The sequence below is a fragment of the Ruditapes philippinarum genome, unplaced genomic scaffold (genome assembly GCF_026571515.1).
Source record: "Ruditapes philippinarum isolate M1 unplaced genomic scaffold, ASM2657151v2 ctg483_1_1_1_1, whole genome shotgun sequence".
In the NCBI taxonomy this organism is placed as follows: domain Eukaryota; kingdom Metazoa; phylum Mollusca; class Bivalvia; order Venerida; family Veneridae; genus Ruditapes; species Ruditapes philippinarum.
In genome coordinates, this window is record NW_026855476.1 from 150,065 (window position 1) to 177,266 (window position 27,202).

General features: G+C 32.3%; 1 protein-coding gene across 1 annotated transcript in view; it reads left to right on the top strand.

The window, feature by feature from the left end:
• Window positions 1-240: 240 nt before the first annotated feature.
• The window catches only part of LOC132743463 (uncharacterized), a 39,586-nt gene continuing 12,624 nt past the window's right edge, over window positions 241-27,202 (top strand). The window contains exons 1-10 of the mRNA XM_060731984.1: window positions 241-349; window positions 10,062-10,146; window positions 11,462-11,552; window positions 12,080-12,129; window positions 13,182-13,601; window positions 13,858-14,166; window positions 15,175-15,258; window positions 19,480-19,830; window positions 24,972-25,232; window positions 26,893-27,147. Coding sequence (XP_060587967.1) covers window positions 10,071-10,146; window positions 11,462-11,552; window positions 12,080-12,129; window positions 13,182-13,601; window positions 13,858-14,166; window positions 15,175-15,258; window positions 19,480-19,830; window positions 24,972-25,232; window positions 26,893-27,147 — 1,897 coding nt within the window. The 5' untranslated portion in view covers window positions 241-349; window positions 10,062-10,070. The remainder of the gene's footprint in view (window positions 350-10,061; window positions 10,147-11,461; window positions 11,553-12,079; window positions 12,130-13,181; window positions 13,602-13,857; window positions 14,167-15,174; window positions 15,259-19,479; window positions 19,831-24,971; window positions 25,233-26,892; window positions 27,148-27,202) is intronic.

Genomic DNA, 27,202 nt, shown 5'->3' on the forward strand with positions numbered 1-27,202 from the left:
GTATTGTCTTTATAAAGTAACGGTATATTAAAAAAACACCTTACTACACATTATAGAGATTTATTAATACCCTTAAGTATATTTTCATGAAAAGAATTATATTTTATCTTATTATAATATCGTATTGTTGAATACAAATTAGAATCCACAAAGCCTATCTGTAATTTGTGTTAAATACAGACCGTAGATCAAAATTTAAATCTTTAACTAATTGATTTCATAATAGGATCACACGACCACGAAATCATAATTTATTTTATGATACATAATTATAAACTCATCTTGGATAGTTACATTTCCTTCCTTAGTTTTTTTACGTAGCTTTTGGATAAAATGTATCAGAAGAAAGGTAATTAATGTATAGACATAATTGTATTGTATTGTTTGATATCAATTAATACTCGACTGGAGAATCATCTATTGGATTATGTCATCTTCAAAATATTTGAATACGGTTCGACATAAAAAAATTTTTTAAATAATCTACAAGTTGTCATTGTGTCTTATATAGTCTATATGAAAACCGGATTAAACATTTATTTATAAAGGAGAGGTGGAATGAGCGGCCGCGAGCAAGCTTCTCCTAAAGTCAGTAAGTTTGAATTTTTTTTTCTAATTCACTTAAAACAAAAATAATTTCAAGAGACCTATAGCCTAAGACAGAATAAACAACAATTCTAAATAAAAGGCCTTTGCATTGTTTTATTATCGTTTTATACAAAATAGTACGAATGTAAAAACAGTTTATGCCTGTGGAAGCTGAACCTCTGTACTAATTATAATAAAAGCTCACAACCTGTAAAATAAACCTCGGTTATAAATATGTTGATATACTATCATTATAGAACTAAAGCAAGTAGGTCTACTTTCTTTTCCTTATCCAACGAAGACAATACATTCCAGCATTTTGCTTATCTATTAGCAAATAAGATAATGCCTATATGACATGACAACAAATAGCCTAAGACTAAAACAGATAAAGGGTTTGGTAAGCGGGAATTACGACATGCACAGAACAATTAGAAGTCGTCCACGAATCTGATTCCTATCAAGGTCAGTGAGCACGAAATGATTGTACTTGACAATGTCAAAACTCAATAAACCGTTCATCTGTTACTCTTAAACTACAATTACTAGTGATCTAGTATAAGTGTCCTCTGCATGTACACGACCTTGCAAAACATATTGGCTGTACAAGTAACTGGACACGCCATTGCTTGCAGTAGTACTCAAATTTTCAAGATTTAAAGTATGAAGTCAAAATGCGGTGACAATCAAGGACGGAGCTTAGAGAACGAAGAAATAAAAAATCATGACACTTTTAACATCCGTCAAGGGATTATGTTTTTCTCACTTGACCACAGAAAACTTCTCGAATAGGAATTGATATATTAAGAACAGAACAGAACAGAATATTTATTTTGACTTAAGCATATACAGCTTATCATCAATCATGAAAATATGATACATGTACATTCAGTCGCATGCAAATGAAAATGGCAAAACAAGTTGTAAGTTGCATAGAAGGAAAATAATATACAATGTAATCAGTAAGCGTAAAATCAAATTGGCAAATATGTATAACACACAAGTCAACATTTGATATTATTAAACTTCAAGATTAATGTGGTTGTTTCTTACTTTCAGAGGTCTTGAAATAAATATTGACAGTCTACACAATATTTTGTGATTATTACAATCTAACAATTTAATAAACTTAAACATGCTAGGACGATTTCTGAAGTAGGACGGAATATATAATTTTCTCAAGTCTTTATACTTCTCACATAAACACACAAAATAAAACTCGTCCTTCAACATCGTCTTTGGTACATATAACACACTTTCGTTCACTTCTTATCTGGTTTCTATGGCGACCCTGCTCTATGGTTAAACAGTGCGAAGAAAGTCTAAATCTAGCCAATACATTTCTGAATTTGTTATTATTAAGTATTGTCAAGTATTCAGACATTCCAAAAGTTTGTTTAATTTCTTTATATAGAGTCCATGCCGTTGAAATGTTAACTGCCTCTCTCCACTGTCCTATATAAATGTCTTTAAGCCTAAACTTAAACTGTGTAATAAAGCACTCTATGTTAACAACAGATGCAGGAAAACACCAGACATCATTAAACCTATCTCTTCCAACATAGTCTTGACTTTTGATAACCAATTGTTTTGTAAATCATGTGACTCAAATAGAAAATTATAAACAGAATATAAAATACAATTCTTATCATGTGAATTTAATAGTTTGAAAAAATATTTCATTATTTTTACTTTTCTGTTTAAAACTAATGGAAACCGTCCCGTTCCACCATAAAGTGCATAAATGTTCGTACTCATTTTTACATCCAATGTCCATTTAAGATATGTTCTATGAAGTCGCTCTAGTCTTTCTGCTTAGCTAAATCCCCACAGTTCAGAACAATATGACATTATAGATGTTACATAAGCATCGAAAAGGTTAAAGTTTATATGTAGTGGTATTTGCATCCCTCGAGGGATGTTTTTGAGAAAAAAACATTGATTTAAGAGCTTTATCTGCTAACGCATCTATGCCTTTTCGAAATGAACCGCCACTGCTCATTACAAAGCCTAGGTAATTAAAGTTTTCAACAATGTCTATGGTCTGGCCGTTATATGTCCAAGCCTGATTTCTTAGTAATTGACCACCCTTTCGGAATACCATAATTTTAGTCTTTTCAACGTTAACTGTTAGGTGCCATCTTTTACATTACACCTGGTTAAGATTGCTTTGAAGAGCTTCAGGGGTTTCGCTATGCAACACACTGTCGTCTACGAAAAGGATTAAGTATATAGACAAGTAGATGTTTTGATGCTAACGCATCAAGTCGCCGGATAGAAAAGTGATTGTTTTATCATAAGTATAAGAAAAAATCAGTTTAATTAATGGTTCAAGAATAAAGAAAAGAGGTGTTTATTCACAATAAAGCATCATATATGAAGCAAACTAGCTTAGCAATATTGTCAAGGAACTGCTATGATTATTAAATAAGCAAGTATTGTCTGGCAATATTGACCCGAGACTCATTAATTTTCAGGAGGTGTTTCGTAAGTTTACGTAACTTATTATGATTAATGCTAAAGGTTTTATTGATAGTATGGATCTCGATATTAAATCAATTAATATTGCTCGATGCCTAGAGGTGGTAAGTATGACGGAGTTGTGACCTAGTAGGCCAATTTCGAATCTTCGAAAATCCTTTTTGCAGTTTTCATAAAACTATTTTTATTATTTCTTTTAATTATATGAAACAGAAGTTGATCAATCATGTTTCATTTCTAGCATTTTTTATTTCATATTTCATAATTTTGATTAATTTTGTATGGCGAGTGATATGCTTGTTATTCTTCTTGTAATTCTACCTTATACATATACCGGCCGTTATACTAGACATCGAAATCCGTATTGTATAATCAGAATCCAATAATTACTGCCAAATAATTAACAGTCATCTAATATTTGCGAAGTGACTCTGAAAATATATATGTTTTAATTATTGCATAAAACAATGCAATTCTACCGTAAAAAAATATTCCTATGCGCTATCGAAAAAATATATATAATTTAGTTGAAATCAATATTCCTTTCGTTACATACGATATAGTTAACGTTTAATTGCCTTTCAGTTCGATAAAATATATCAACACAAAGCACAAAGATATTTTATTAGTTTTCTCTTTGTATCTAATAAGATTCCGGATCCCTTCCGTTATACCGTTTTGGTAACCTGCGCAACGGAAATCGACGGAATATAACGAAGACGACGAAAACCACTATGCCTCTTTAGCATAAATCTATTTTATGATTTTCAACCTTAACTAAACCAGAAAGGGCTAAGTTTAACACTTTACCAAGAAAAAATGACAATGTTTTGAAAATTTATTCTTTAATGTATACAGACCTTTCTAATGATATGAAATATGAAACTTATCAGCAGCCATACCTTTTGCCTAGCCTGGGTTCCAGTCTGTCGATTTTTTATGTGCTTATGTTCGGCAAATCGACAGCCTGGGGAAATACAATTTTTGATCAAAGCGCCACCTAGTATTCACCCCGAAAATTACGGGTGTAATTAAAATAACGATAACTTATGCAACGACAAACTAGTTTCTAAAAAACAGTTACGGAGCCTCGCTTTCAAAACACCATTTCCGATTAAAAACTTACACTCGTTGACAAAATTTATTGCATGATGAGTGACTTTGATCAACTTTTTTGATTAGCTAAAGTTGATAAAGTTTGTGAGCATCAGAGAATTGTGCTGCTGGACGCAATTTATAATAGTAAATGGCGTCAAATTTTCAACATTCATCATCTTCGCCTCGATTTCGATTAAGTCATATAATTTGTTGGTCACGTGCTAATGGGTCTATTAATAGGATTATCATTAGTCGATAATTACATGGGAAACCCGGCGTTGATAGATGTTGCGTTAATCTATGACGATTGAGTATGAAATAGCGCGTATGTTATGAATAAGCAAAAAATTGTAATAGCCGGCGGTAGTTAGAATTACCAAGAAGAGTTTTAAAGTTAACAATAGTTTTATTGTTTTAACAGTTCTTAAAAATATATTATTATACGAAGATGTTGTCTAATAATTATAAATAACGTTCAGCATCTAAATAAATCTATACAGTATATAATGTTGCAGACGATAATTTATTAACGGATTAATGTCAATAGATTCTTATCCGATACTAATAACAGTGGACACAACTCGAATACTGATAAAACGGACATAATGGACGGATGATTAGACGGACTTACTTTATACTATCAAGTATAAATACTCTTTGACTTTTCAAATATTGCCGGTCAAAGAACAGTACGCAACTGAATTTTACTAGTCGCCGCCCGTTTTTTTTAGCTTTGGTCTGTGTCCACGTGATCTAAAACAACCAATGGATGAAGTCTCAGAAAGAGGGGTGTGACCCTTTTAACCAATGAATTACTGTCCGGCGACCGTTGGCCAATGAAATCAATGAACGGTAAACGGCAGGGATTACAAGCTACCGTTCATTTTCTGAGAACGTTCATGATATAATGACTTTTACTCATCAAAAGTAAGTAATATGCATGTACAACTTATAAAATACAATTCTTGGTAAAATAGCAATCATTTTGATATACAACACTATGACAAAAAGTGACTGATCTTCATATAATCAACGAAATAGGTTACTGAACGGTGGCTGAGTTACAGACGCTCGAAATTGAGCTTTGCTATTTAAAAGCAAAATCGTAAAATATAACAATAATTCATAATTTCAAGTGACTGTGAAGTGTTTCTGAGACAAAACAATATTAAGGTATATTTTCTAATGGTTAACTCAGTCCTATAATGAGTAATTAATTATCACATAAACGTGAAAATCGCAATCACCAACTACAACAACAACAACATCAAAATTGTCAGCCTCCATGAATTTGTGTAAATGTAACGAGAAAATCATTAATTACATGAGATTAAGTCACATAGTAAGTGATACTGTAGGATATTTCTTAAAGACTGACAGTTAACAAGGTAAATGCCTATACATGTTTAGCAATTTCATGAACTTTGCAACAAATTATTGACAATCTGTAATTTGTTAAAATATCAACGCCTTAATACCAGGCTATTCACAAGTTATCTGTATGTCTTATCAGCAATCTGTTACTATTAATAGATTTTATAACAATAACATACAACGTGTAGTCACGTGATTCTTACAAAGGAACAGTATAATTAGATAAAATAATGAAATATAATAGGTCAAATAAGATATAAACAACCAAATAATTTAAATGTGTCATTTCAAATATCATTCATGATTTATCTATCATAAAATAGCAACGCTTAACACTCAGAAAAAAGTAGTATCCCTAAATTCAATGACTGGTCCATAGGGATACATTATTAATTCATTTTATGAAAATTGTAATGTTGCTTTTTAAGATCTCATTATTTGTATATTTCACTTCAATGAGCAACGTTACTTTATGTTTGAATTTCTAAGATTATGAAAAATAATTGTGGTCCTTAATAGTTCAATAATTGATTTGCTTTTATTTTCAGATTTTAAGGCCTTCTCCTACCATAGATATAATATTAAACTGTTACAAATATAGTCGCCGGTTTCTACCGGTGAAGTATACTTCTGTATGATAGTACATGTAGATAAAACGAAAACAGCGTCGGTAGTACTGTGACCCGACTTGAACCCAAACTGTGCACCAGAGAGCTTGTCATAATTTTTGGTCCATACTTTCATTCTCTCATTTATTATTCCTGTAAATATTTTACCCAGGCAACTTAGTAGCGTGATTCCCAATGCAATGTTAGATGGTTGTTTTTCAAAATAGGTATTATTAATCCCTCTGACCACTGACTCGGGAATTCACCTGCGACAAGAACGGTTCGGAAAGGATGTCAATACACTTTTTAAAATATTCATTTATCATATTGTCTAACCCAGCGGCTTTGTTTCTGTTTAAAGAGTTAACAACTTTACGAAACTCATTCTCCGTAATTGGCATGTCTAATTCCTCGAATGTAACTTCCTCCGTGTTATCACAATTATTGTCAAATTTGATTAGAAACTCTTGTACATCGTCGTTATCATCAACTTTCGCGTCCAGGGATTTAAAATGATTGTAAAAGTGATCTAAATTAACACTCTCATCGACTGGGTTATTGCCCTGATTAAACATTTTCAAAAATTCTCTTGGCTTTTTACGACGCATTTCATTCATTTATCTCCCTTTGCCTATATTATATAACGTTTTTGTTTTTCGTACGAAACAGTTGTAGTCTTTTTTAAGGCGTCGAAACTTTTCGAAATTATCTGTATTTCTATCACAGTTGTACCTTTTAAGGGCCTCACTATATCGCTTCCGTTTATTTTCGCATTCAATGTTAAACCACTTTTTTCGCTCAGTCATTTCACTGTCGAGAAATGTTGAGTTTTTTACCTTTATAGATTTCTTAAACAGTGAATCAATGTAGTCTGTGAACATTGCAACAGTCATACCAAGTGCTTCTGTCCCTTGTGCATCACTATCTTTTAAAGAGTCTGTTGAATTGTTCATTCCACTTGTCAGTTCCGCTTTGAAGAGATGTTTTTCATTATCATTCCAATGATAAAAAGACCTTGCCTGATTTTGACTTATACTACAATGCGTACAAACATCAGTTCTATTTTGAACGTTATTGGTGAATGATTAGAATATTCATTATATTGATGCACTTTAAAATCTTTAATGGACTGAAAATTGCTATAAGCCGTTACCACGTAGTCTATAACACTTTCGCCGTTATGCGTATAGCAAGTATAGAATTACCCAAATCACTATCATTCGCCGCTCTTCCATTCATAATACACATGTCTATTAAATAATCACCGTATCTAATACTATGGTTATCCATTGAAATTCGACGATTTGGGGAACTGTTTAAAGTGTCGGTAAGTTCAATGTCTGTAATACGCTTGTGTTCAATAAAATCAAGTTTTTGACCTACCCGACAGTTAAGGCCACTTATCCAAAACGTCCGACCTAATTGTGAGAAGTGACCTATTTCGTCCTCGAGTTTGTTAAACAGGTCAATATTATATACGTTATATGTCGGCGAGCCTTCAGGCGGTATATAAGTCGCCGCTATATACCAATCATTGTCAGTTTGAAAAAAGTATTTATCTAGTTTAATCCAAACAATACAATCAATATCATTTCGTATCAGCTTAACACCCTTTTTAATACTGCTCTTTATATAGATAATAACACCGCCACTTTCTCGTTTCACCCGCCTATGTTGAAAGCTTCTAAATGAGTGGATAGGGTTATATCCACTTAACAAAATGTTCGTGTTTCTACTGGTGAAAGTTTCGCATCGTATTCTGAGATAAAATTTGTGAAATCCTCGCAAGACCGTTTCGAGGGATACGGACAAAAGCCCCCCCCCGGACGAAAGCCCCCCGTCTAAAAATGACAAGGTGGACAAAAGCCCCCCCATGAAATTTTCACATAGGACAAAAGCCACCCCCCCCCCCCATAAAAAAGTAAAGGTAGGACAAAAGCCCCCCCATAATCAATCAAATTTACATATAGTGTATTAAAGTTGTGTTTTTATGTGTTTAAAAGATATGTATGGACATCACATGTAGGTGACATAGTGCTTAGGATATTAATTTGATCCCTTTACCAAAGTGATTAAACATTACTACTCTTCTGACCCTTGTTGTGTATATGAAAAGCTATAAATTCGGTATCGCATGCATGCATTATTTAATTTTTTATCATAAACTTTGTTATCACTTCAATATATACATAATAAATAAACATTAAAACAAATTCTTTTCATTTTTATTTAAAAGTCTGTGCGAAATTTGATGAATTTGAGCACCTGTGCGTGTGAAAAAAGATGGGGGGGGGCTTTTGTCCTACCTGTATTTTTGATGGGGGGCTTTTGTCCTATGTGAAAATTTTCATGGGGGGGGGCTTTTGTCCTTTGTGAAAATTTCATGGGGGGAGTGTAGGACAAAAGCCCCCCCCCGGACGAAAGCCCCCCGTCTAAAAATGACAAGGTGGACAAAAGCCCCCCCCCCCATGAAATTTTCACATAGGACAAAAGCCCCGCTCGTAGAGTCAAAAGATCGTCTTGTCTCCAAATCCGTTAAATCTCTTTTCAAATGTAATGATCTTGTCATCCACGTTTTTTAATCGCCCCATTATAACGTTAATTGACGATTGAATTGAATCTAACTGTAACAGTTTATTGTCCACCATGTCAATACGTTGAAGAATGAGGGAAAATGGGTCAATGTGTGCTGTTGATTGTTGTGAGATAGGTGCACTTGGCGTTGTCATTGCCCCTTGGGGCGTGCACTGACCATACACAGGTGAACCTGAATTTTGCATCATATTGTCATTATATGTAAAAGTTCCAGGATTGATATAGTTCTGACCTGTATATGCGCTGTTCAAATGTCCATTTATAATCCCATTTACTATCCCACCTGTCGCTGGTGACGTTTGGTTAGAAGTCATATTTTGTCTCTTATTTTCAATGCCCTCTTTGTTGTCAGTTGAACTCTTACTCTTTTTACGTTTAGTAGCCATACATTCCAAACTAAAGAATCAGAAATAACTCATTTTACATCCACAATAGTTGAATACCGGTATAACACTAATGGGCTTTCAATATTTTCTAACACTTAATAATGTCCCAATAAGTCCAAATATATTGATATTTTTCGAGCCTTTTCAAAAAAACACCGCCATACGCATGCGCATAACAAAAAATTAAGGTGTATGCCCATAAAGACAAAATACAACTGGGCAAGATACGAACCTTGCTTGAAGGAACTAATTTGGATCTAATAAGATGGTTTTCCCCAACTAGTTAAGCGGTACAATAAATCCTTCTTGGTCCTAGTCCTAGTGGTGACATTATAAGAATCATACACTGGCTGCCGGTACAGAATGGAAATATATCTCAAGGGTAAAGGTTTACGGTGGTAACGAGGCTCTGTCGAGTTACCGCTAAACAGTTACCCGAAAGCTAGATATTTCCGTCTTTGAAAACAGCTAGCATGTATATATGCTATAAAATCATCGTTCGAGAATAAATTATGAAAACTTAAAGTTGTATTAAGCACGTTTGTCTTGTAGTAGCGTATGAATTTACAACTTCATTCGAAACAGTAAACTCACGTCATCCTAAAATGCAATTTATTCGTAAAAGGATTGCGGGATTGACGTCATTTAATACACAACGCTTGTCTCAAGCTGTGTGTAATGATGGGTGAAATAATTGACCACCGAAGACTAGATACAAATAAAGTTTTCTCATGTCTTTGTACACGAACGCGCATAAATGAGGTCATTTAAGGAGCACGACCAGAAATTACACGGGGATGAAAGACTGGTTTGTCTAGCACTTCTTTAAATAAGATGCTTCTAATTTGTTATTGATGATTTATACAGTTACATTAAACATCTTAATTAAAATAAATGAAAAAAATAATGAGCACGAAGCGGATTATTTCAGGTATGAAGGATGTATGAAATATCTCTAAATGCTGCGATGGGAAGTTACTGTTGTACGTGCCGAAGGGAAAAGGTAATTTCTGCAGGTAAATATATTTGCCATGATTGATCATAGACAATTTCTAGGATTACCTACATATAAAATGGCAGTTATCTGAAAGAGAGAAAAAACAACGTAAGATAAAGAAGAAAAATCATTTGCAGAAAAAAAAAATGATAGTTACAATAACAATAAGATAATGGCTGGTCGTATTGCTCAAAATGTTCTAAAATGTTATTTGGAATCTTAGGTAGAACACACTGATTTTCATCAGGTATTATATATGGCGGCTAATTTAGAACGCTTGTGTGCGCCGTGTTGTCGCGAGCGACAGCACGACAAAACGCAAAACGGCGTGTTATCAGACTTTCGTCTTGTCATCCTGTCGCTAACGATGCACACAAAACGGCGCGTTGCCGTGTTGTCGCGATGTCACATTGTCGCTCGGCTCAAATCGAAGGACTGGCTTATAAACAAAGCGACAGGGCGACATCGCGCCACACGATAACGTGCCGTTTGGCGTGCTACAGACAGGACAACAAGACGAAAGCAACGCGCAAAGTGTATCAAATCAGTCACCATACTATGGTGGCTGATTTGGAACGCTGTTGTTCGTTATATTGTCGCTAGCGACAAGACGAAAATGTGATAACAATATAGGTTGTGGTGTCGCTATTGACAACGAATCGTGCAAAGTATCATATTTAACTGTTCGAATATGCTTACAGACATTTCGCGCCGCACGTTGAACACGCGAACCAATGGACGAAATTTCAATAAACCATCTTGTATCTAACCGTCCCTTTTAACTTACCTTTTGTAATCGTCTTAATACTGATTGCCAGATAGTAATTACGTTGTTGATGGAGCGAGTCATCTAGACACTACCTCCATCATTAATTGCAAATCTGCCAAAGCACATCCCTTCCATGTATACGCTGAAACAATATGAACTAGTATATATGTATATTTTGAGAAATTGAGGTCATGCCTTACAACAAAAAATAAAATTGCTTTTGAAACCTTAGTTTGAAAATGCCCATAAGAATTGTCGTGAATTACATCACAATTTTAATGTAACAACAGCTGGGTTAAACACGAAACGCTTTGAGCTTTCTCAAGAAGATGAAGAAATATTGTTGTAGGCTTCTGATTAAAGGATCTTGAAATGCCTGGCATCTATCTAAAATGACTGTTAAGACTGTTTTGTTCGAATTCATTTCACTCTATGCAATCAACAATTTGGATATTCAGTCCGAAAATCGTTTAAAACATTACCATAGATGAATACAATGACATGGGTTTTCGATTAGACTAGATCAGACTAGAAGTTTGTAAGTAATAAGAAACTTTTTTTTCAGAAAACAGAGAAGGAATTGTGAGGAATGGGGTCCCCATATTTGTCGTTGGCGAAAACAAAACCAATACGAAAGACAAGTTATGTCAGGACAGGTAAAAAATCCTTACATTACTTTTTTGTATCTAAATGCTTATTTTTTATCCTTTTTTCCCTGACAAATTTTATGTATACTTTCGTTATATTAATTACATTAAACAGTTATATTTCTTTTTTCACCTGAACATTACTGTAAATGTATTATCAAAGTGACGTAAATTTTCAGATTACAGAAGTGGTTCTTCTAACCACTTGCATTTCGCGGTGTTGAAAATAATTATACTTATAATTATTTCTGTAACAAATGAAATGATGTGTTAAAGTTTAATTATAGATACAAAAAGTAATTAAACCACAGAAATATGCAGCTAATTAGACTATTTTAGCTATCCTTTAATCCTGCAACGCTTGGCTATTCCGAAGTACAAAATACAGCATAAATATAGAGCAATTATTGTGTTTCTATTTAAGACCACTTTTTCTATTAAGAACTTTTTATCGGGATAAAAAAGCAACTGAAAATGTAATAAAACAAAAACATTTACAGAAATGGTTGTTTAGCAAAATTGTATTTGTATTACAGAAAATACACCTTTAATGCTGGAAATGGTGTTTTAAAAGAAGAGGTAGATGGTAAGAAAGCAATTTAATAACTTAGAAATATTATCTGTTTTCGGGCAAACAATCATCTTCTTGACGAACCTTTTCATTCTTATTATTTTAATTCTTCAGGGTATTTTTTTTCTTATTTTGGACGTTATGGTAGGGATATATATATTTAAATGCATTGTGCTCGAAATCGTACATGCTACATTATAGTCAAGTATAAAAGGTCAACGTCACACTTAAAGTTTAAGGAAGAGCTTGTCCAGAGCAAAACTTCTACATGTATTGAGAGGTTTTAATATGACTTGCATAAGTGTTCACCATTGTGAGTTGATATACGAGGTATGTTCAAAAAGTTAGTGGACTTTCGTTGTCATTTATTACTTGGTTCAAAGGTTCACTTTCTTTCTTTCTTCATCATTACAAACAGAAAAATGGTTATGGTTATATGATCCGGGGACATTGAACACTCAAAAGAGTACTTTCAGAAACATTGGCGCCGGTGAAATTTTTCACCTTAATTGCGACGTCACGAACGTCATTTTGTTTAATCAGCGTGCGCCGGATCGTGTACCCCTCAATATTTGTAACTGTCAGAGAATCGTTATATGTAATCATATTATTTTGATTTTTTCACTGTATATTCCAATATTTGTCTCCTGTAAACAATCTTGTATGCAAATTAAGAAATAAGAACACAAGAGCTGTAATCCAAGAAATTTTTGAACAACCCTCGTATCTAAGATAAAATTCAGTTTGTCTGTGGCCAAGATCTCACGGAGATCAGATAAATAATATGGAATTGTGTTTATGGACAATTCGGTAACACATGCATGGTAGGCAGGGTCACATACAGAAGTCCAAGGTCAAAAAAGATGAAAATATGATTATTGATCATTTAATCATACACAAATAGCTCAAACGTAAGATAAAAATGTGAACCACAGCGGCGCTTGTGGTTGGCGTATTTTGTCAATGGCACTTTTTATTTTATTTATTTATTTATTTAAGCCTGTGCTCAGATTACATTTACTTGAAAGTTCTCTAATGGAATAAATCATCAGTTTCTTTATTTTCAGTCACAAGAACAAACAAGAGTTTATCAACTCATTTTGAAATTGTTACTAGCAAACAACCAAAAGTTAAAACACAAAAGCAAAACAGCAAAAGTTCATTGCCAACTCAGCCTACAAGAACACAGTCGGGTGTATTGGAGAAGGATAAGCAAACTATCCTAAAGAACTTCAAATATTTAAAAGACGAATTGGACATGGACTCCGAAGTTCTTGATTACTTCATCGCAGAAGAGATTTTTACACAAGATCAAGTAGACTTGATTAACGCCGAATGTTCGAGGCGAAGAAAGGTAGACTGTTTTCTGCGAATGTTGCTACGTTCCAAGAATAAAGCATATGAGAAGTTTCTTGAGATCTTGACGAGGACCAAAAATGATCATATTCGACAAAGTTTAGAAAAGGAAACTAATGCATCTGATATTGGTACATTTTATGACATTTTTGATTATATGTTTGTTGTTGTTGTTGTTGTTGTTGTTGTTTAAAGCACAAACTTATCTGACTATAAATTATTAACGTGATTAGACGCAATAAATGAGTTGTTATTTTTCTTACAAAAGAAGACGCAATTCAAAGCGTCAAATATAATTATGTAACAATATGAATTTTATACAAAACGGTCGGCCTAATGTAGTATTATTATACATGTCGTACATTCAATGTAACAATGACTTTTTAGTTTCAGACACGCCAAATATGACAACCTTGACTACACATGCATTACTAAAGAAATACAAGAAAACAATTATCAATGAGTTAGAGCCGGAAATGGTTCTTGATCATTTTATTCAAGCTGAGGAGTTTACAATAGATGAATATGAAGCCATTATTTCAGAGAAAACAAGAAAAAGCAAAGTTGAACGATTTACTAAAATTTTGATGAATGACGCACATCTGCCTCGGGGGTATGTTATATTTTTAAACGCGCTGAAAATCTCTGGCGAAGATGGTTTACATGAGCAGTTTAGAAGCTGTGACAAGAAAGAAGGTAAAGCGAATAATCTATTTTCAATTATTATCGTCAAAATGTATAACAGCAAAAACAAATTATAATGATATACAATTTATTCTTATAACTAATTTCAAAATTGTAATATTTCATTAATACAAAAGTACAGATGAGATACGGTACCTTTATCTAAACTTAATAATGTGACTTCCTCCTAAATAAACTAATGAATTGTTTAATCCAGATAAGTAAATAAGGATGTTCCACAAATGTCCAAAATAAGTTTAAGTATAATTTTTCCACTAAAAACTGAGCAGTTGAAATCAAATACATTCCTCACAAAGACCAATGAATAAAAAAGCAACTTGGTTACAAAAATTGCGAAATTATTATTATTATTTATTAATCAGCGAATCTAACAATGCACTAAGTATTTCTGGTATCATGACTGATCAAGGCAGAAAAAAAGAGTTTCTACTAGTTCAACAGTGCAAAGCAGGAATTTGTTTGAATGCTTGTTAATTTGAGTTGCAGTTGGTTGAGATTTCAGATCATTTCAGTATTTGTTTGGGGTGATAAATTCAATATTCTGCACTTGGTATACGCGTTAGTTTCAGCGAGTTAGCATAAGACACACTAATGACTATTATGCAACATATCAACTATCGCCAATAAATGATAATGATTTAAAATATACAATGTAAATAAAATATAAAGTAAACATATAATAAATGTGTTTGCATAATAAGAAAACTGTGGCTTTTTCAGCCAGTCAGCGGTAAAAGTTGCAGTAAATAGTTCGCCGCTCTGGTAATAAAAATGATGAGGTCACATAGTAGTAGGATTTGTGTAGTTGTTATTACATTGAAAAGGAAGTCCAGAAACCCGTGGTTCAAGTCCCGTCTGTTGCGTACTATTTTTGGCTTTATGATTTTTGTGTGCATAATTTCCTACTAATGACTTTTTCCCTTTCATGTATTACGACATTTAAGGAGTTAAAAGGTAAATACTTCGATGTTGCCTTATTTCTCCGATCTTATTTCACAGGGGAACTTGATGCCAGTCCGTATGATGTAGACCAGTTTCCTGTTTGTAATATTCCCGATGACGATGACGATTCATTGACAGACGGTAATTTATTATTGCTTTTTTCAAATTATTCTTTTACAATTTCGAAAACCATGTGTTATATTTGTAACAAAATACAATGATATCTCGGCTCTAATCGCATTGCATACAAATGATAAAAACACTGTCTGTCAAATTAAGTACTTTTGGGAATATGACCTAAACTAATCATCCATAGTTGCTTCGTGTCGCACTGCAGTAGAATGTCGCGGTATAACGATATAATCATTTAGACATTTCTTAATAGCCATTTGTAGTATAATCAAAGTGCTGAAGGCACTGCAGTTGGGACGTACTTGAAGGATCAAAATTAACATTTTTTACCATTTCGGGGGCATATAATTCAATGAGTGAAGGGTGTTGCCGGTTGATGAATATAAACTGCACAATTCAGTAAATGAACAGTAGTTGATACAATTATTCTATGACACACATGTTCAAATATAATATTTAGGTTGCATGTACATTGTACGTGTAGGTCCTTCACAAACCGTTATTGGCCCTTTTTGACAAGAGCAACAAGTGAAATAAGAGCTACCAGAGGAAACTGTTAGCGCGACTATTTTAACACATGACATAATAAAGGGAGACAAAACTATGAAAAAATAATCAGTTGTGATATAAATATATTAAATTTTCTGTAACAGTATCAAGAAAACACTCAAATGGTTAATATTTTTGCATCACATTATATGAATGTGGCCATGTCATTAGAACTTATGATGGCTTTTGTTCACTGCACTTCTCATGCTTATCTCTTTCACTGTATGGAGTTTCAATCAAATTCCTTTAATATTTTAATCCTCTCTCTGAACAAGTATCATGAAATAATATAAACGGAGATAATTAAAAAACTAAGTAATGTAGAATTTTGGTTATTTGACACAGCACTTCTGCTCACTAGTCTCTACAACTGTGTTTAGTTTGAGTGAGATATCATTGAAAAGTTTTACTTCAGAAAACCAATATTTTAAATGTTGATGTATTATAAGAGATGATAATTGTAAAGTTAAGCTAGGAGAAATTATGGTTCTTTAAAAATACACTTCCTTTCACTTGAATGTTTTCGCTGTGTAAAATTTTAGTCAAATTCCATCAACTCTTTTCCAGTATTTCTCTGGACAAGCATAATTAAGTACATGTATTATAAAGGGAGATAATTAAACAAGAGGGCCATGATGGCCTTATATCGCTCACCTTAAGGAATAGATCTTAAAAGTATTTTTCTTTTTAAAAACAAGCACCAGGTTAATAAAATTATTTAATGTCATTTAAAGTTAAGTGTCAAATGTAAAATTTGTTCTCTTTTTTTTTCTTTAAAGTACAGGTTACTAAAAATACACTCCTTGTAGCGTGTTTACATCATGAAAATTTTAACAATTACATCATAATTAACAAGACGAAGTACAAATTTGGATAATACTTCAATAAAAATGGGTCGATGACAAAAATGACCAGGTTGCATTTGTATACCAAAAAACAAGAGGTTGTGATGTTACAAAAATTTCCTACCATTGACCATTAATGTCGAACATTTAACTAAGTCGGTAAACAGGAAGTGGATAAGCGATAGATCTGATCTTAGGACCACGTATTAATGCAGTCACAATACCAAATATCAAGAGGCTGTGGTATATAGTTGCTGAGAAAACTGTTACGGAAATTTCCTTCCATTTTCAATTAATGCCGAAAATTTAACTAAGTTAGCAAACGGGAAGCGGATGAGCCACATACCTAAAATAATATCTCATGGTATGTGACTACATGTTAATGCTGTATACCAAATACCAAGAGGCTGTGATAAGTAGTTGCTGAGAAAATTGTTATAAAAAAATTCTTCCATTGACCATTATTATGAATTTAACTAAGTCAGTAAACATGAAGTGGACGAGCGACATACCTGAAATCAAGTCCCAATGTATGGGACAACGTGTTAATGCTGTATACTAAATATCATAAGGCTCTGATAAGTAGTTGCTGAAAAAACTGTTACGAAAAATGGCCCAACCAATTCGCCTGCCTACCCGTAATCAAGTCTCAATACACGATGGTAAACAGTATTTTTTTCATAAATGTGTATGTAAAAATTTTTCGAAAACAAGTATTATAGTCGTAACAGATATCCCATTAGTGTTTAAATATTAAAATATTTTTTAATAGTGTTTACTCAGGGGTATTATATTGTAACCTAATTTGCACACCAAAATATTTTGGTACTCATTTGCATACGCAACGTTCGTATCCCAAAACATCACTTTGCCTCTGTCCTTACTGTAGAATAGTTGTACAAAATTTTGTCTCATCGAAATCTTTCATAAGTTTCAATAAAAATTTCATTCATTGAAAAAATTAATATTAGCTGATTAAGATGAAAGTTTAATTTACAGTACGGATATTATTTTTACATCCCTCCGGTTTGCGGGAAAAATCATATATTTCAAGATAATTTTTCAAGATTCTGTTTAAAGTGCCCCTGCTCATTTATGTAAAAAATTCAAATGTTATGTTTTAGGCTTTAAACCTCAGTGGAGTTCCTTTAACATGCATGGTCATAGCAAAGGCTATCTATAGAAACAGCTTTCTGTCTTCTAGCTGATAGTTAAGTCATCGTTCTGGTGAAGAATGTGCACAGGGGTTTTAGGGGAAAATATACCTATTTTGGGCTAGGTTAAACAGCCTCTATTCGGCTGTTAAAGGGGGAACACTAGGTGGTGCGGTTAAAATAAAATATGACAATAATGCTCGTTTGTCATTTGTGGGTATGAAGAATCAATCAGCAATCAATAAGAGTTTAGTCAGAAATAATAGGACAGTGCTTCTACCTCAAATGTCTTAATAACACAAGACCTGCAGTATTTGCAGGGGCTAAACTTAACAGCTAAATGGCTCATATTGAGGGTTAAATCTTTTTTTCTAATCTTCCATAGAATATCTTTATTCATTGAATAACTTAATGTATAAATATGAAAGATAAAAATGAAATTATTCTGAAAAAAATAAGATAAAAAATGTTCCCCATTTAATAGAGACGTTACGGCCGTGACAAGACCAACAAATTGTAGGCGTATATGCCGGTTTTCCCTGTAAAGGCAGACATCTGTGTAATATCAATTTGTAAAATCTGTCGGTTTTGCAGATTAGGCTACAGTAGGGTCGAAATGTCTTTGGGGCGGAAGATTCGAGATCTTTCAAATTACTCCGAAATTATTTACGAAAGTTTTAGTCCTCGGGAACGAATTGACATCAATTAATAAACTTATTATTATTATTCATCAAATTCATAACATATTTTGCTTTAAAACTTATCTTATGGGCAAAACAGGCTGATATGCTTGTCAAGTAGGTCATAAAGTAAACCGGAAGATGTCGGATTCATCTAATTACTTTACATTCAGTATAGGCTAAACATATTTCAGAGACATAGATTATCTACATCTCTGGCTATTTCTATTTCAATTTTCATTTTTACAATTATAAACTACAAAATTTATTCCATAAAAATTGTCTTTTTCAAAAATTTCTGGAATATCATACAAAAATATGTGATGATAAGGTACAGATGAGTAAGTTGAATATTGCGAGCCGTCAATCGCTTAAATTATCTCCATTCATAGAATTACTATGGACCATTCATAGAATTACTCGACCTTTCAAATTATATCCGCTACATTTCTAATACCGTAATTCAAGCTAAATTACACATGATTTTCAAAAAATAAATTTCTTATCTCCTCTTCTATTCGCAATAAATCAATGTTTTCAGAAAACAGATCACTATATTTCACTCGCGGCGGTTATGCGTCGGTCATGGTCGGATGATCACTATGAATTCAACTTCCTTGAAAAATGTAAAAAATTGATATAGCATATAATTATAGTGGTCATGAAACGTCACTGCAGTGGGTGTTACCCTGTATGGTTGGAAATTTCGGGTTTGTAAGCTACGTCCCAACTAAAAACAGTAAAGCACATGTCACAGAATTAGAATCAAGATGGTTTCAAACAGATAGGAGTTTGTTTTTGTATTACGCGATGCACAAACGAAATCTTATGCATACCCAAGTATTGTATAGGCAATAGAAACATTGTTACAATTTGCAAAGAAATATCCGTAGTAGGACAAATAAACTTTTATTTCAATAATAACTTCATGTGTATCCTTCTTAGCAATTGTGTGATTCTGATTGATTGTAAAACCAGATTTTTCTGTGTTTCTCCTTCCAGATTCTGATATGCTGCTTGAAATTAAGATAAAGATTAAATCAAAAAAGAAAAGTAAATCTATCTTACAAAAGCTTACTGATTATCAAATTCAGCGAGAGATAAGCGACAGACTTTTCTCCGACACTGATTGTTTATTGCATAGTTCTAGTGAAGGAAGTATTGTCATTAGAATACAAGGATGTAAAAAAGGCTCCATTAAAGTATTAATGAAAAATGGGAAGAAGGTCGCTGTATCTAAGATACTTGGTATAGTTCTGTCGCATCCTGCTGTTGTACATCTTGCTGATAGAAAGACAGTTGAAGTTCTTGAGGTCCACATGGTCCCCTCTCCTCAACACGGACAACAAGAAGGTAACCTTTTGTTTTAAGGAAAACAAGAAGTATTTTTATCTTTTAATAAACTGAATATCATTTAAGATTTTAAAAAAATATTTCAAAAAATAAGAGTTTAAATAAAACGAAATCAAACGGAATTTGAACGTTTTGTTGGTATAATAACTCCACGGATTTGCAACACGTACAGAGGGGTATGCTGAAAAACCGCAGAAAATCCGAAAAAAATTGTCTTATAGGAATACTTTAGTTACAATGAATTATCAATGGTTAGGTTTAACAATGGTTATTAATCTTGAAAAACACTGTAAGGTTTATGTGTTCTAAAAGAACCTGTCCTGTTTCAGTTAGGGAACTTGAAATTATTAACATCAAAATCTACGCAGACGGTAGGCAATTATATTTATACATGCGTAAATACTTGATTAATATGCACAAATATATGCATACTATAAAAATTATATCAACTGAACACATCAATGATCATAATTATAAAACTCTGGACGATTAATGAACATCATAAATTGAGGGTACCGGATTTTTCGATATTTTCATGCGTATGATCGTTAACGTTATTGGTAGTCTCGTTATCTTGGCACAAAATCTATAGCTCAGAAAGTTCTTGTCTAAAATTCTTACTTAAAACAAGAAAAATATTACATACATTCGTATGTTATATAGGTACGATTGCCTACTATCTTCCGTGAAGACTTTTTATGCTTGCTACATGAAAGGTGTTATGTAAAATGAACAAACATGTCATCAGATATTTTATATCTTTAAACATTTTCATGGAATGTAAAAAATCATGGATTTATTTGTAATAAAAATCCATGAATAAATGTATCATAATATTAAAGTTGTATGCCTTCAGGTGAGAAAAAATGATTTCAAGAAAAAAGCAATGCACGACCAATTTACTGCTTTCAAATATAAACACAAAATTACACTCTTCCACTTAACAGACCATATGAAAATCTTGCAAACCCACATAAATAGAGGATATTTGTTTGTTTGTGTGTAAGATGAAATTTTATTTCATCGAGTGGGCTTTTAAAACAGTATTCTCACGAGTGGCGTAGCCACGAGTGAGAATACTGTTTTTAAAGTTCACGAGATGAAATAAAATTACATCTTACACAACAAACAAACAAATTTTCTTTTTATTTTATGCTAAAAAACAAGTTTAAACGAAATTTCCATAATATTAACATAAATATTAAAATCTGTTTCCCCATTGAGAGCCCCATTTCGTGCGAATTTCTCATTAAAAACAAGAAGTCTTGAGCTGAAAAATAAGTCCGACAATCAACATTAAATGACAGTGATATTATTTATTTTGTTTAAAAAATATGAATGATCGCTTGTTTTAATAATAAAAAACAAACAATTCGTGTAGGAGAAAATTCCAACCATCCATCCATATTTCTGTTACCTACTGCGAATTTATATTAGACCTGGCTTTGTTAAATGTAAGCGGCAGCCATTTTTTAAAGTTGTGTATTTCACGGGAGGAAAATAATTTGTGTTTGATTCAGAGGGATATCATTTGGAATTGTTAGTCATACACCTTTTTTAAAAGAAAAGAAAACATATTTGAGGATTGAAACAGACAAAAATTAAGTGTTGACAGATGTGAAAACATGAAAAAAAGCAGCTATGAAAATGGAAGACTTGGAACTTGCTCGGAACGCTGGGTTGGTTTACTTGTTCTACGAGCTGTAGCTGTCATTGCTTTTCAATTTTTCATAAAGCATACGGCAGTTATTACTCGTAGGATACTTTAATATGCCCAAATGTCATCAAGAGCAGTTTGCATGTGGAAGGAATGTATTTTTCAGACTGTAAAAATGAAACAAAAAATTTAGAGACGAAATTTGGTGATTGGAATTTGAATGAATAGAAGTAAGTTTTCTTCTTTTTATTACTTTTGACGTTTAAGGTATTTATCAATTTCAGCTTTCCTTTTTCTTTAAACAGCCTGACATTGTCTGAATTGTCAGCAAAAATAAAATTGAGGTACCACATGTGGAAAATTTTAAAAAAGTAGTTTCGTCATTGAAAAAAGTGAAATTATATTTTGATAATTTTCACTGTGAAATTACCAAATATAATTTTCACGGATAAATCAGTAATCCACTGAAAGGCATAAAATAAATAGAAATATAAACAATAAAAATCCGTTTTTGCTCGAGTATTTCTTTGTTTTCTGAACTCGTAAATCTGGTAACCTGTTTATAAAAAAACATAGCCAACACGGACACGATCTTTTTTCTTTCTTTTTTTTATCTTACAGAGCATTTAAAACCATTCTAATATATTAAAGGTAGAATTTCATTGAAAATCATAGTCACAGATTTGAAAAAATTATTATATATTTACAAAAAAACATCATTATTTCTTATCGATTGATCCAATAAAACACAAAAGATACGGTTTGTAAATATTTATTACAAATCGATATAAAAAGGTATTCCCTGACGCGCCCATATTAGCTATATCTATAATTCCCGCGTCGCGGTGGTGCTTGGGATAATCACGTGATACTGTTTACGATACGAAAATGCTTGGTCCTCATCGGATAGTTTCTTCTGCCGAAAATATAATATGAATTTAATACTTGCAATTCAAAGCTTGTTTGCTACATAAAGATTATCAATTTACTAATTGCAAACCTTTTCTCTGCCCGACTATGTTGATGTTTTGCCATTGACTGAAACCATCACGTGATCAATACACATTAAGGTGTGAACTAGTTTCATGGTCTTAAAATTATGCTTTTAATCGTATAATTAACATATAACAATTTTATTTACAAATGATTTGATAAAACAATCCCAGAATCGTTTAAAATAATTGAAATCATCGAAAAATAATAAATGCATATAAATTGTAAATTTCTGTAATATGACAACTCACCCTCTGAACAAAACCAAAACAAGCGTCTGCTTCTTTACCTAATTATGTAGTTGCATGACCATGGTTTGCAAACCAAATTTAAGAGCTAAAGCTTTTGTAAAAATAATACCATGACCACATCAGATTTCGTACAGATAAACTGTTGACTACAAATTGTAATTAGATCTGAAAGTTGTGTAAAATGTTTTTTGGCAGAAGGTATTGTTAAACAGAACTTAAATATCTGAGCAATTTAACTAGAACGTTAAAAAAACTATCCTGTACACTTTCCTTTACATTTTATTTTATAAATGCAAGAACTATCTCCTGCAATTTATTCAATAACCGTTTTTTAATATTTATATTTTAAATGGCAACAACTATCCTTTACATTTCTTTTTAGAATGGTCGATTAGATTCCAATATTTTAGTTTGTAATTTTGAAATGACAAATGAAAATTCTTCTATAGTTAGTTCTCCCCTATCAATTTTACAGGAAATCAGACTGTTTTAGACTGGGAAAAACAAAACAACATCATTTTCAAATGTCCTATCATTTAAGAATCATTATACATTTTACTGAAGATGTGAAAATTGTAATATATGAAATGATGAAATAAAATCCAAATGTTGTTTACTTCATTTCTAAATTAAATATTTAACTTAAGCTGCTACACAACATACTAAGATGCAATTACCTTTGTCACATAGTATGGCTATGGACCTTTTTACATTACGATTTTTCCATAGGAACGAATGTTGCATTTCGCGCATGCTCATTCTGTGTAGTGCAAAAACGCAATAACGATATATGCAATTTATCATATTTTAAAGCTTTAATAGATATCAAGTAATGCACCCAAAAAACAGTAATTTTGGGATAACTTAAAGCAGTAAGTACTTAAAACGTTAATTGTATGTATAACAGATATATACGAAACTATGAGGGACTAATAATTAAATGAAAAAAGCGCATGTACAAAAGCCATCTTTGTAAGATATCATAAGATAGGTTAAAAGCTCAATTAAATTGACAACAGTGTATGATACTTTAAGGCTTTAATAGACGTGATTCCTTGTTATATCAACCAGAAAACAGTAATTTGGGATGACTTAAAGCGGTAAGTACTTAAAACGTCAATTGATATTTATAACAGATATAATAAATAGTGTTATTTCACTTTCCTTAAAGATTTTGAAAAAAAAAAAAACTATCTAAAATATATTTATGTGACTTAAAAATTATCTGTTTTGCATCACAGTCAAATAAAGGATAAAATCAGGTAAACTGAACACTAAAAATGCATTATCACCGGGCCTGTTCTGACTATTTTCAGAATGTTAATTAACCTCGATTTCATATGTTATAAAAAATATCTTTTTTATGAACTATTTCAACAACAATTTAGTTGACTCCCATTTGAATAAAAGATATGATTCCACATTTTCTTTAAAAAATCTCAATGTCCGTGACCGTAAGCGGCCCACCGTAAGGGAGAATTCTTGAAGAATTTCTTGGCAACAAAGCAATAAAGAATCTTTTCTATATTTGTTTAAAGCTATTTAGAATAATTTTCTACCTTTTACCTTAAACTAACTCGGAATTCTATGAACTTCTTCTATATTTCTATGTTAGACAATGCTTTTTTTGCCCTGGGCAGATTGCGCATGTGCGGGGAAATACTTCTTCCGGTCGATTTTTCATAGCAACGGACCGCGTCGTAAAAAGGTCTATATGAACTATTGAACAACAGTTAAGTTGACCTCTATTTGCTAACAGATATATTTCAACATTTTTTTAAACAATGTCAATGTCAGGTCCGTAATCGTACGTAAGAGGGAATTCGTCTTTTCCATGCATTTTTATGGCAAACTTAGTCACAAGGCTATAAAGGCATCTTTTATTGTTTTTGTTAAAAGCTAGTTCATATTGTCTTAAACTAACTCGGAATTGTCTATGACTTCTATTAGATTTCTATGTAGGACAATCTTTTTTTTTTCGATTTTTCATAGGAACGGACTGCGACGTAAAAAGGTTTATATTCTAGACGATAGGCAAAGAAAATTAAGCTTGATTTTTTCATGAATTGCTATCTATCTTGTTTCAGCAAAGCATTCACAGTTATAGTAATCTATAATCTTGTCATAAAAAGAAAATGCCTAAGACCACATTACAGGTTAGAACTTTTATTGACTCATTTGACAAATCTTTAAAGCGACTGATTTTTTTTCTCATATTTACCCCATGTTATTTTATACAGAAAAGTTTGACCCGAAAACAATTATAAGACGCAACATTGCGTTCTTGACAGAAGAACTAGATGCTATAAAGTTCATGGATCTTGACATATTTACCGATGTTGAAAAGAAAAGTATCAACGAAAATCGACTTTTGTCGCGTGCAAGTGGTACGAGATGTATGTTCGATCTAGCTTTAGATAAATCAGACGAAGATTTAGACGCACTTATTGATGAGATAAAGAAAAGGAAAGAATATGTATGGAATCGCATGTTCGTAACAGGTTTGTCGATATATGATATATCTTTTTGATGAAATCGTTTAAAAATATTGTTTGTTAATATTGCTGCTTCACCTGGTATAATATTATAATAATAATAATAATAATAATAATAATAATAATAATAATAATAATAAAGACTTTATTTAACAAGAGAACTCATTTGAACAAACATATCAATCTTCCATGAGACCCTCAACAAGGAACAATGTAAATTTAACATATTCAAACTATTAAAATACATAAATGGAAATACATACAGGAGATTATCAATTTGTATACATCAATGTGTGATAATCTCTCAAGTATAACGGTTTAAAATGGTTCAGAGATGTAACAGACTTAATATAATCAGGAAGGCCGTTCCAAATACAAGATCCAGAATAAACAAAAGACTTGCGAAATTTTTCAGTATTTGGTCTAGGGGTATAAAGTTGAAAATCAGATAATGAACGCAATGAACATCTGACGATAAAATGAAATTATTCAATAAATAGAAAGGCGCTATATAATTCATTATTTTAAACATCATAATAGCTTTTTGAAAAACAACCCTCTGTGAAAAGGTCATCCAGCAAGTTCGGCAGAAGGAGTATCATAATCTTTGTCTAGTATTAGTCTTGCAGCTCTCAGGTATAACACATCTTTACTCAGTATATGTATTCTCCCCGACCGGAATGCATATCTGTCCCATCGTTTATCCATCCATGTCCAGAGGACATTAGGAAAGAAGGTTTGTGTACAACGTGACTACACGGTTCATTCTTTTGGTTGGTTCATTTTGTACAATGACGATGGGGTTAAAAATCAAAGAAAGGTCAAAGGAATATTCCCAGCAACTGGCTTAAATTTATCGAAACTTCAAAGAAGCTTTGCTACTTAGAGGTCTGCATATTAATAGCATTTTCCGCTTCAACATTTTTTCTCAAGTTTTCTCAGCAACATTAAGCTGGAATATCGAATACCGAAGTCTTCTAAGAAGATATCATATAAAGAACATGTTAAAGTTAAATGTTTTTTCACGTAGTTATACCTTTTTGTTATTTTTAAAGGTGTGATTTTAACCGGACTTATTCTCAATAACCACTAACTAGAGTTCGTGGAAAAGTACATACATTCTGAATTTACTAATTGTTACTTCTCTCTTCACTTTCCTGTTCTCCTCATGTACTATCTGGAGAGCATCCACTGTTTCCAATGAATGCAATGATGCATTTCTTTAGTGTCTGTTTTAAGATGTATATAATATTGATCTTCAGTAACTTGTAACCGAGTTTTGAAGAGTATGTGAAACTTAAGCATGTGAACAATTTTTAAATTGTTTTAAATGTTAACAAGATTGAAATCGCTGTGTTTAGGTGTTATATTTCAAAACTTCATTCTTCAAGCAAGCATTATAGATTGACCGCAATTAATGATTATAGTACTTATTTAAACCAAAATCGATATTTTTTCTTATGTATTATCTATATAAACTACTGTGGCAAATGAATGAACCTTCATCAAAGAAAACAGTAGTTCAGTATTATGAATTGGTTATAAATACCCCTAACAAGTTACATGACAGTATATAAACGGATATTTTCTACTGGGCTATATAACATAAGCTGTTAATAATTTAATACTAGACGTAAGCATTGTAATATTTTATTTTATTTTACAGACGACACAAAAAATCCAAAGGATGCTTTGACCTCAAATTATGAATTTCTTCTTGAAAATGTATGTCCTTCCGGTATAATTGTCCCATGTTGTCAGAGCAATTTACTTCGTGTTGAGAGATTTACTACTGGAGGAACAAGGTCTCTGATAACAAAATATATTTTGCACGACATAATGAAAAAGAGTCATCTGGAAATTAAAATCTTTTTTCATATACTTTCGACGTTTCAACCGGAAATGATCTTACCTGTGGGAGGTAGGTTATTACTTTTATACCATAGGTACTTTCTTTCCCTTTTTGCCGAAATCTC